We start from the raw sequence: 12445 nt of genomic DNA, 5'->3' as shown, positions 1-12445 counted from the left end.
TGGCAGGGCACAGAGAAGAGCTAGATATGGGTTGTTCAGGAGTGGTCAATATGTGGGATAGTATACCAGGAAGGGGCTGGGGCAGGCTGTCCATTAAGAAGGCCATTATGACAGTCTAGGTGAGAGATGAGAAGAGTTTGCATTAGGTCATGACTTGAAATGAAGGATGGGAGTAAAGAGCAAGATCTTACAAAGGAGGACATGCCAGGGCTTCCTTCCCAGGACCAGACATACCTGATATAGAAATGAGGAGCCAGTTCTGAATTTCAGAAAGGACTGCGAGGAGGTTAGCAGTTCTTTTATTCAAATAATTACTAAGCACCTATTAAATAATATGTATTGTTACAATGGGGCCATAGGAGTGAACAAGATCATGAAACTATGTCCTCAAAGAGCATGTTTCCCATAAGGATCTACCAAGAAATCTCCCTTACAAATTGAAATGCAAATGATTCCTAGGAACTGGATTCTGTACCTCCTCAGAGTAGTGTCCCCAAAATCAGTCCCAGCTAGTTCTGCCACAAAATGTTTTGTTCACTTTGGCCGCACACAACTGCTGTGACATACACCACACCCAATAACATCTTTTTATTTATGTGGATGTCTAATTGTCAATTAGATATCAGCTGTGGTACACATTAGGGAAACAGAAGACTTGGTAGTTACACATAAATATAAATTAAAAGCTTAAGACAGTGCCAGTATCCATGCCTGTTACTCAATACAAGTTCAAGTTCAAACTCCTTAGTGGTATCCAAGTGGTATGCAAGGCCATGCAAAGCATCCCTTCATCCTCCTCTTCTATTCTCCTCCTTTTGCCAATATTCCATCCTCATGGAACCACTTGACATTTTCTACACATGCCTGTGTGTCCTTATTCATACTTTTCCATCCCTACTTTGTTTGCATGTTGAGTTCTTACTCATCCTCTGAGCCTCAGCCCAAATCCCATCTCCCCTTGGAAATCTTTCCAGAATGAGTTGCTCCCTGTTCTGTGCTGTGGAGGCTCTGTTTGATTCTTGTTTGCAGCTTTTTTATTCTCTTTTTCTTGTTTTATAGTTCTTTGTATACCTTTTATCATCAATGGGCAGCATGCTCCTTAAGGGCTCAGGTCTTTGTTTGGTATCTCCAGGTGCTCTGCAGTTGTGGAGGTTCAATGTTTTCTTTGCTAAATAGACAGATGGGAGATATGGCTTTTGATGCACCGTACTTGGCCACTGATGTTAAGGCTGGTCAGCTTGTCAGATGGCAGGACTGAAACAGGCAGGGCTCTGATGTTAGTATTCTCTTATTATGAAGAGATGCCCCCACTTTTGCATCCCTGGAGCCATATATAATAGGAAGAAAAGCAAGTGAGGCTGCAAAAAACATCTGTAGTGCTCTTGGTCAAGATGCAGTTAGCGCCAGAAAATGCCAGCGTTGGTTTGAGAAATTTTGCGAGGGAAATTTTTCATTAGATGACAAGAGTGGTCGAGGCCGTGTGTCCAATTTTGATCAAGAAGCTCTTCAAGCTCTTTTGGTGCAAAATCCTCAAATTACCCAACAAGAGCTTGCGACGACTTTAAATTGTTCACAAAAAACAATTCCCAATCAATTGCGTGCACTTGGCAAAGTCCAAAAGTTTGGAAAATGGGTTCCTCATGAGTTGACCGACAACAACCGTAATCAAAGAGTCACAATTTGCAGTTCGCTCCTCTCTCGTCAAAACCGTTTGCCGTTTTTAGAGCAAATTGTTACCGGAGATGAAAAATGGGTGCTGTATGTTAATTTGAAAAGGCGGCCTCAATGGTTGGACAAAAATGAGGCTCCGCAGCCCACGCCAAAACCTGACTTGCATGCGAAAAAAGTGATGTTGTGTGTTTGGTGGAATTTTAAAGGAATTCTTCATTATGAACTTTTACCATCTACCCAAACCATTACAAGTGCAGTGTATAGTGCCCAATTGGAAAGGTTAGCCCAAGCTTTAAGAGAAAAAGAACCCGCACTGATTAATCGGAAGGGCGTAATTCTTCACCACGATATCACATGACCACATACTTCAAGAATCACTGCTAAAAAACTGCTCCAGTTGGAATGGGAAGTTCTCCCTCAACCTGCATATTCTCCTGATATTGCCCCTTCCGATTACCATTTGTTTTGTTCTTTGGAAAAAATTTAATAATGAAGAATGCCTCAAAAATGCATTGACCGAATTTTTTGCATCAAAATCACAAGAATTTTACAACAGAGGGATTAAAATGCTTCCTGAGCGTTGGGCACAAGTATTAGAAAACAACGGCAACTATATTGTTTATTAAATTTTGTTGTATTGTTTAAATAAATTCGATTTAAAAAAGTATTAGAAAACGACATTAATTATTGCTAGACCTAATAGCATTGTCACCACTCTCGGTTGCTACCACCTTGCCCAGGTGCGCTGTTCCATCTCTCAAAGGCATGCTTGGGTGGCCTGTTTGTCTATTATTCTTTGACTTAAGTTCTTCCATTTGGAATCACTTGCATTAACCTCGAAGATGGATGTAGGAAGATTCTCTGAAACTTCAGAGTTCAAAGTCTGAATATGAGTAAATAGCTTAGGAAAATAATGCTAGCAAAGAGTTTATATTTTAAAAAATCAGGGCCTTTTAAGATGTCTTCTTTACCTCTTCAAATGCATACCTTTTTTTTTTTTTTTTTTTTAATTGATGTAAAAAATGCTTACAACTCCAAGTACTTCTCCTATTCTTTGGTTTTCTCTTATTCTGAGAGTCATCCTGAAATCAGACAGGGGCTTAGATTTCTGACCACTTATGTCTGCAGTGTACCAGGCTGGTACTAGTCTCATGTCTGATTTCAGTTCCTCTCTGTGGGATCTAGGTGTTAAGTCAGCAGAGGGAAAAGAGCAGCCAGGTCTTTTCCTTCTTAAAAATTAACAGATACTTACATCTAGTGTATGCAAAGTGCTTTTACAGCTATTGTTATATTTGCTTCTTAAGACTAAGGATATTTGAAAGAATTATCCCATTTTACAGGGAGAAAAGTAAGGTTCAGTGATTTTGAATGATCCCCTCATGATCACACAGCTTATAGTGATGGAGTTGTGACTTCTGCCAGGTTTTCTGGGACTAGTATTTAGTGTCCCTTCTGACAGGACTGAAATCTGCTGATGATTCCAATCCAACACTCCTTTAAACACCTCCTTTCTATCTCCTTCTTATCTGTAAACACCCATCTTGTATCCTTCATCACAGCTGTCAGCTAGCCTATGGAAGGTGACAATGGCTGAAAACAGCTTATGGTGTGATACCTCCTAAAGAGATTTAAATTCCGTGCCCTAGAATTAACAGAACAGAAGTTTATGTGGGGAGTTTGAGTTTGATGACAGATGGATTGTGGAGATGTTTGATAGCCAAGGGGTCTTCTTGGTGTCCCTTATGTCAACCACATAACAAGCACACATTTTCCTGGGTCTGAGCCCCAGTGTTGATGGCACAAGAGAAAAGGAAGGAGGAAAAGCTGATGGGGTGACTTGTAAACAGTTTCACACGATGGGCCTCAGGAGGTCCCGGGGGGTGAGACCCTCAAGTCCCCCTGTTAGGTAGCCTACAAGATAGTCTGGATTCAGAAACACAGCATGGCTTTCAGAGACTTTTCTGTATTCTCTCACCCACTTGGATGGGGCCAAAGGAAAAACAACGAGCTGTTTCTTTATTAATGATGCTTTCTGCAGAGTTAGATTAAGCACTGATTAAAGGCAGATGCTTCCAACGTATAAATGTAAGTACCATCTCAGTCACTTCTCCGGTTACAGGGTTTCCTTTACGATTCTTTAAAATCATTTTGGCTCTCTTCCCATTTGCCTTCCTCCATGCTCTCCACCCAGCTTCTGAGCCGCTCCTCCCAGAAGGGCTCCGACTGCTTGAGAGCAGGAGCTCAGACTCGGAGAGAGACTTGCTTTGAGGAGAGAGCTTTGAGAGGGGCCACGGAGGCTGCTGTCTGGAGCCACCTCACCAAAAGGCAGGTAAGTCTGAGTTGGGGACTTCCGTATCCTCTGTTCTTTCAAGTCTGGGACTTGCTGTGTGTGTGTGTGTGTGTGTGTGTGTGTGTGTGTGTGTGTGTGTTTTCCCATCAGGATAGACTATAGGTGTCTGTAACCATTTTCTGCTCAAATTAGAGGCAGAGACCAGGTGACTCAGTGATGGGATCCACCAGGTAGTGCTCCTTTTAGATGCTCTGAGAGGGGCAGGGGGCAGGAGAGGGCTTACCACATGAACTTGGTGTTAGGAATTGAACTTGGCTAATAAAGCTGTGCTTAAGTCTTATCTCCATTATGCTGTGGTAAAAATCATCTAGATATTTTCTGAATTCCCTGTGGCCAGGTGACTTAATCAGAAATTAATGTATACTTTTTCTTTTCTCTGAAGAGCTAACACACTAATCTTGGGATTCGTTTTAGATTGAGATCAATTGTGCTCCAGTCTGTTCCTGCTCCTTTGCTTTCTCATTTTCTTATGGGATCTAAGCAAGAGGAAGCGGGTATTGTTTTTTGTTACCCACTTTAATGAACATGGTCACCAAAGTTAAGAACTTGCTGTTCAGACCACCACCCAGAACAAACAGGGACCATCTTACAGGGTACATTTTTCATTGGGCTATCTGCTTGGGAGGGAGGGAGGTCTCACGGTGGGGCCAGTGGAATGCCTCTGGGAGTGAGATGTGATTGGGGAGGCAGCAGAGAAGCTGATGTCCTGGGAAGCATGTCGCACTCAGTGAGGGTGCTGTAGACCCAGCCCAGCTGGAAGCTATGTGTCTTTCTTCTCCTGATTCCCTTCTCTCACCTCCTTGGGATGTCTTAGCTTTGAGTCTGAAGAACTAGGCAGGTAGGTGGGTTGCGGGAATGCCCCAGCACTTACCTATGTGATCATAGGCAAGTATCTCAATTTCTCTAAATTCCAATGTTTTCTTCTGTAAATGTGGATGGTTTAATATCCACTTCGTATATTTCTTGGAAAATTATGCGAGATAATCCATTTAAAGCCTTAGACACAGTGCTTAGCCCATAGCTTATAGCTGTACGAACCTCAGGGTAGACCTTTGGCATTTTGAGTTGTGTGGACCAGGTCCATGCTAACCAGTTTGGCTCCTTACCAAGAGAGAAACCTGGAGGGAAATTCTAGTCAGGAAGATATAAAACCTCTGCCTCTTAAAAGAAGGTTACAAATAATTCACCCTAATTCCAGATGAAGGATAATTTTAATCTCACGAGATTATCCCGAGAATTAAATTTTACCTGGACCAGGGTTGGTCATTAAATGACACTTATTATAGTAAAAATGTTTGTAATAAAGCATTGATTGAAAAGTTCGTGATGCACATGTATTACAATGATAGCTTACAAATTATACACAATAACACTATGGAAAAGAAATATTCCAAAATGTCAAAACTTGCATGTGTTGGGTGGCTTTAGTGTGTGGGTAATCATTTCCTTTGATTGTTTTCTAAATTTTGCTTAATGGATGACTCTATTAGCCAGGGACCTGGCAGGAAACAGATGGCACATTCAAACTGGGCATTTCGAGGATGTTTTATTAAAGGGACATTTTACAAAAGAATGGGCAGAGCTCAGTAACAGAATCAATGAGGATGCAGTTCTCAAATGTGGTGAGAGTGGGTGCCATTACGCCCCACATCTGCAGGGCTAGGGGAAGGAGGTTTTATGGAACCTGAAAGAGAGCTGAGTGGGTGGGCCATCTGACAGCTGCTATGGTCCATGGCCACAGTCAGGCAGAGAGTTGGGGAGGAAAAACCTGACCTCACTCTCCACCATTCTCTGGTCTCTTGCTGGTGCCTCCCATTGACCAAATCCAACCAGAAGCCAAAGTTCAAGGGACCCCAAAGAGAGTTCCATATGTATCAGCTTCATGGGCACTGAGCAAGGTGGAGAAGGATGGGGACAAGTCTGGAGGGCAAGCTGACAATGCCCAGCACACAAGGTTATGTCATTTTTATAATTGTGGGGAAAATCATAAATATGAAACAAAAGCCCTTGGCTATGCTTCGTGCTTTCACACCTGCATATACTTCCCTTTTTCCTCCCAGATCAGTATTTTGGATTCTTCATAACCATGCCTTTTTCGGACCCCCACAGTATCCAGTGCTTCCCCCTTGTGTACCCATACTCATCATGTGGTTTTACTTTCCATCCTTGACTTACCTGATCCCCCACACCACTACAAGACTCTGAGGGCTGGGAATGGTGTTTTATATCACTTTGCAATCCCAGAAGCATAGGAATGAATGAACAATTGGAGTTAAGATCTATATCTATATATATAAAAGCCTAAATTACCTTTATGATGGAATGACCAGAATGACCAGTCATTATGACGTGCACTGACCACCAGGGGACAGATACTCAATGCAGGAGCTGCTCCCAGCCCACAGGCCCCAATCACTGATGGTGCCTGCTGGCCAACCTCTTGATTCTCACCTCCCGCAACCCCCACCCCCCAAAAAGGCTGGCAGATCCAGATTGCCCAATCGGGGCTGGGCCCCAGGCTGGGACAGGGAACAAGAGGTAGGTGGCTATGGATGCTGGAGGCAAGGAAAGGAGAAGAGGTGGGGTGGTAGGGAGAGGGGAACCTGATCAGCCCTGATCAACGGCCAGGCCCAGAGACCACACCTGTGCACGAATTTTATGCACAAGGTCTCTAATATCTCTATAAATCTTATAGACTTGAAGTAAGGCCTGCAGCTACCTAATCTTAACTGCAAGTAAATTCCTGAGGAATTTAGGAACCCTGCTTAGGGAAGTGAAGCCTTGGTCCGCTTTCCGAGGTGTTTGTTTTCTGTCTATTCAGAGCGAGCAGGCCCATGAGCTGGCTAGGCCAGTCCTCAGAGGAGTATGAGCAGAGCCTTCTCTGACAGGCAGCTCCCACCTCTCTTGCGAATCTAGTTCATCACATCACAGAGGTCTCCCAGAGCCTTCTCCCGTCCTTCCAGTCTCTATGATTCCCATGTCAAATCACAATTCACATGTTTTAGGATGGCAAGTTGAGATTATGCTTGCTTCCTTTACAACTCAAGAAGATTTTGAGCATGTCACTATACCTGGTATTTCGACTCTGTTTTGAATCAGAGGATGTTTTGAGCCCTCAAAGGATTTTTACATTCCCTTTGCAATCCTATAAAAGTAACATGTACATGCACTAAATCAAATAGCTCAGGAGGAAAGTATGTTTGGAAGGATATAACATGAAAAATAAAATGTCTCAAACTTCACCTATATACTCAGTCCTAGTTTTAACTCTTTCAGTTTTTCAGTGTTCTAGTCATTGTTGGTTACTTCTAAATAATTCTCTTAAGACATTTCTTGATTTATGAAGTTTAAGCAGGAGTTATTGAATTGTCCCTATGTGAGATGAGGAATTTATCTTACTGATAGTAATGGTGCTGTTCTCATGATTCTTCCAATTCTTGTTATTTATATTTTTAATTGGGTTTCACACTCACTTTTCTGCATAATTTTATGGGATAGACTTATAGTTGCATTCCTTGGTTCTCCAAGTGTTTAGGATGAGGAAGTTGGTACCTCTGACCTTTCCTTTGTCTTTTCAACTCCAGCTTGCAATACAATTTTATAGCATTAATCACATTTTGATTTTATTTTGTAATTGTGATGAATTCTGCTTTATTCATAAGGGTGATTACTAAAATAAAAAAGTAGTTTATAACTTTTATGATATAATAATTTTATAGCTGCTGTTCTCTAAAACCAACCACCATATTTGGACCCATTGAGAAGGAGGTGAACTCTGATGTCTCTGTCCTTCTGCTAATGGAGAATGCTCTTAGTGTCAAGGTCAAGTGAACTCTCTTTTTTTCTAACTATACCATACTAGATGCCTGGTGCATAAAATTCATGCGTGGTGGGGGCGTGGTCCCTCAGCTTGGCCTGCAGTGATACAAGTGTTTTATGCCCGGCCTGGCCAGAGGCCCTCCGTGGCTGTGGTGGAATGCTTGCCCCATCACCACAGCAAAGAAGCAAGCATTTCACCAGGCCACTCACAATGCTTGCTCTCAGCAGCTGCTCCCCTGAGACTGGGAGACTCTGTTGGGGCTGAAAGAACTGGAAGCCACCAGCTTTGTGGTGGGGTGACAGTTAATTTGCATATTATCCTTTTATTAGATAGGATTGTATTGTGTCAGCTGTTCAAACCATTTAGTTGGCTTCATATGTAAAACATGACTTTCTGAAAAAATGATGTATTTTGATGGAATTTCTAATTACCTTTCTTTTTTTACCTAATAAGAAACTATTTTCTTATTCTTTGGTATTAATGGCTTACTTTATTCTTGAAGGATTTTTCTGAGGGCTCACTGTCTTTTAATTCTAGACAAATCAATTGCTTTTTAAGCCGATTGAAATGCAGGGATCCTTAAGTTCATTTTATTGCACTCATGTTAGGTACATTATATCTTGGATTCGATGCATATACTTCATTTTTTGATTCTCATTTTATTGTTTGGGATCATATACTCAAGTAATTTTTTTCTAAAGAGTCATTTAGTATCTGAAACATTTGCCTTCATGCTTGATTATAGTAAGGCTTGGAAAATAACTGTACTTAGCCAATTTAATTCTTCAAGCAATTTCCCATGCAATGTAATCTATTTTCTGTGCAGAAAAATGTCCAGATTAAGTATTTTTGCTATAAACTTCACAATGAAGATTTGAACAATTTCAAATTTTATCAAGTATAGTTTGTGCCGTATTGATTTTTATTAAATTTAGTTAATTTTGCATGTGCAGCCTCTGTTTCTGCAGTTCAATTTTCCTGAGTGAACTTTCATTAAAAATATTTGATTCTCCTATTAGTTTTTTCAGTTACTAACAAAATTTTATTGCATGTAATTCTATTTTGTCAGATTTATTTGAGTTGATAATTTTTATAAAGTCCTCTTTTTCCTAGGTTAGTTTTGCAGTATTCAGTGTTACTTTTAAAATGCAGTTCTTTAATTATCTCATCATCTATAACAAACTTTAATGTGTGCAGTTTCAGGGGCTGTCAGTTTTATTTTGTGTTATTTATTCTTGTCAAGACTCTTTCCCTCAAGAACTCATGCAAAATATCCCCTGATCAGAACAGCAGGGGCAGGTATCAGTTTCTTTTCTACTAGTCTCATTATTATGGCAGTAGTGTCCATTTGATTCCTTGCTGTAACTTAGAAGGTCCAGTTTTTGCATCCACAGTCTTTCTCAGCTCTTCCATTCTATATGATCAGCTAGCATACACATGTCTTTGAGTGCAAAATATTTCATCCCTATCTTGAATGTCTTTCATGAGCTATAGAGCCAAATATAATAGAGTCTCATAATATGCCCATTTCATTTATACAAATTAGATTATGTATGTTTATGAGAGACAGAAGGATGGGGTGGAAGAGAAGAAGAATGGAGGGGACACGAAGGGAGAGAGAATAAATTAAATAGTATCACCAATTCCATCATCCAGACAAATCTATGAATATAATGAATGAATGGAGCAGAATGCAGTGAATCTACAGCTCACTTGTCTCATTTCAGTTCACATACGCTTGAACCTGAATGAATGGATAGAATACAGTGAATCTAGGGTTCAGTGTTTCATTCCCTTGCACTAGGATGGCATGACTATAGGACTAGGAGGAGGGATTGTGGTTTTCTTCACCTTTGGTGCCTAGCACTGTGCCTAGAACAGACACTGAGCACAATGGTTGTTGAATGAACAAACCAATTCTATCTTGGATTCCCCTTCAGAATTCCCTGGAGTGTTTGGGAGTCAATCCTAGATTGGCATTCAGTAAATAAAAAAGGAGAGAATGGTTGACATGGGGAAATAAAGGCATTCAGCCTGAGCACTATTGCTTTTTCTCAGAATCTAGTTTTAAGACTGGGCCTGAAGAGAAAGTCCTTGTAGAAAGGCTATCAGGGATAGGGCTGTTTGGGAAAGCTATCATCACATGGTTCGATAAATCTTAATTTCTTGGGGTCTTGTTTCTGCCAGTTCTGGGTTTCAGAAGTAAAGGAGCTGGCATAGAATCATAGATGCTAGTGTAAATGTTCATGCCTCTGTTCCATGCTGATCAGAAGTGATTAAACACACATGTAATTGGTTTTGATTTTGCAAACCACTGCTATGGGCCACTTGATTCCCTATATCTTCCTCTTCCATTTACACGATGGCCACTTGACAACCATCTGCAGGCCTCACTTCAATAGTTCCACTGGTTGGGTCTTATTGTCTTACCCTATGCTAGGGTCTGAATTTTAGAGACTGCGATTATTCTGCCTCTTGTTCCAAATTCAACCTCCCACTTAGCCCTAGATTCTCCAGGAACATGTTCCTCCTTCGGTCATGCCTGTGCCCAAAGTTTCTACTTTATTTACAGTGGTGGTCACTTCTTCTGACCTGTCCCACAGCCAATAAGCTTCCAAGGCCCCTCATCTGAGTTTCAACTCTTCTAGATCCATTGATATTGTCCTTAGAGAGAGGAATTCCAGGGCAGGCTGTATGATCTTTACCTCCCAGAGCTCTCTTAGGATCTGCTACTTGTCTTTGTCTCAAGGGTGAAGATGGATGACTGGTGCTATCCAGTAATTTTCCCAGATGCGCGGAACTTCCGCCCCTTCACTTCTGATTCTCTGGCTAAAATCGAGAAGCGGATTGCCATCCAAAAGGAGAAAAAGAAGCTGAAAGACCATACAGCGGCAGAACCCCAACCTCGACCTCAACTTGACCTAAAGGCCTCCAGAAAGTTGCCCAAGCTCTATGGTGACATTCCCCGTGAACTGATAGCAAAGCCCCTGGAAGACTTGGACCCATTCTACAGAAATCATAAGGTAGTTCCATAGGGAGGCTGGGCGTTCTAAGCATGCAGCTGAAACTGGTATTACAAGGAACTCCCAACACCAATCTTGGGGTTTGAAGGGAGCAGGTTGTACTTCTCCTTTGCTATCACCCCCTATTATTGCCTTCACAATCCTGAGAACTCCTTTCAGTCTCCATTTTCTCTTTGTAATGTGTGTAATGGAGAAGAACATGAAGACTAGAAGCAGCAGAAAGGTTAAAATGAGAACAGGTTAAAATGTCAGGAAAGAGGACGGGAATAAGCAGTTAGAAAAGTTGGATGTAGGCCATTACAATGATTGGCTTTATGACTTTGGATAAATCACTTCACTGATCCTCATTTTTAATCTATAAAATGGGAATGATGCCTTCTTTCCCTACTCTACAGCATAGACATGCTATGGAAGCACTTTATAAACTGTAAAGAATACCCATGTGGAGGATTAGTATTGCTGTCTAAGATTGTCCAGTTCAGCAACAAGAGTTTACTTTGAAAACTTTTTAGTGTTAACCTTCTGAAGGTCAACACCCTAAACCAACACTTGACATATAATCAGAGCTCCATAAGTGAAGTCTAAGAATATGGTAATCAAGTGGACACATGTAGATTATACAGGGTATCCACCAAAAATGTTTACATACTTTTTTCCTGATAGCTCAATTGATTTTTCTTTTCAGATGTAACCCATTGCAATTAATTATTCAAAGTGTATATACATTTTTGGAGAGATACCCTATATAACCCCATGCCAATATGTGATAGGCTTGCTGTTTCATCTACCTGGATATAGTTCTTACAGGAAAATTCTAGTAAAAGTTCCTTAAAAAGTTTCCCAGGTGAGGAAATGTGAATTCCGGACTCCTCTGATGGCTGTTAGAAAGCCTAGGTGGGCAGTGAGGACAGTTCTCAGCAGACCATCCCTTTCAGGAAAGTCCCAGAAGATCTTGCCATTATCACCTCACTGTGGGACCCAACGAAGTGTGGAAAACCCACCTAACAGACTGAGGTCAGGGAGGAAGGAGGCTGGGGAGTTTGAGGGAAGTCCTAAGAGTATCCTTCACTAGCAACCAAGAGAAAGTCAACTCTCCGAAGAAATATTGCCTGGTTCATAAGTCCTTGAATTGGGATAGACTTAGGATTACCAGGCAAAATGAGGACTGTGTGTATAGAGGAAAGTAGGGTAAAAATGGGAAAAAGAAAGAGGAAGATAAATGAAGGAGCAAAAACAGTCTAATATTTCTCCTTCTCCGATGCCCCTGAATTCAGGGCTTCTTGAAGGCATATTGTTGGATGTGAGTTAACTGCCTCCTTCTGCCTCAAGGATGGTAGGAGACCCATGAGGCAGGCAGCAGCCTGGTGTGTTGTGGACAGTCCTAGAGGCTAGGTTCTGTTCTAGCCTGAATGGATGTTCTGGAAGTGTCTTTTCTCAGCCTGGGTCCTCCCTTCAAATCAGAAGACATGATCCTTGTTTAGAGCTCTACAGAACCATGACCTCATATGACCAGTTCTCTCAGCAGTCATGTGAGGTACGTCTAGTAGTCATTAACATGCCACCTCACAGGTGAGGAAACCA

The 12445-nt window shown here is 41.4% G+C and overlaps 1 protein-coding gene across 1 annotated transcript in view; it reads left to right on the top strand.

Moving 5' to 3' along the window:
• Positions 1–3866: 3866 nt before the first annotated feature.
• The window catches only part of SCN11A (sodium voltage-gated channel alpha subunit 11), a 70449-nt gene continuing 61870 nt past the window's right edge, over positions 3867–12445 (top strand). Inside the window, exons 1-2 of the mRNA XM_045579432.1 lie at positions 3867–4000; positions 10591–10864. Of these exons, the coding sequence (XP_045435388.1) occupies positions 10598–10864 (267 nt within the window). The 5' untranslated portion in view covers positions 3867–4000; positions 10591–10597. The remainder of the gene's footprint in view (positions 4001–10590; positions 10865–12445) is intronic.

This window comes from Pipistrellus kuhlii, unplaced genomic scaffold (assembly GCF_014108245.1).
Source record: "Pipistrellus kuhlii isolate mPipKuh1 unplaced genomic scaffold, mPipKuh1.p scaffold_m20_p_11, whole genome shotgun sequence".
NCBI lineage: Eukaryota > Metazoa > Chordata > Mammalia > Chiroptera > Vespertilionidae > Pipistrellus > Pipistrellus kuhlii.
The sequence above is the reverse complement of the archived record's forward strand: the minus strand, read 5'-3'. Positions and strand labels throughout refer to the sequence as shown.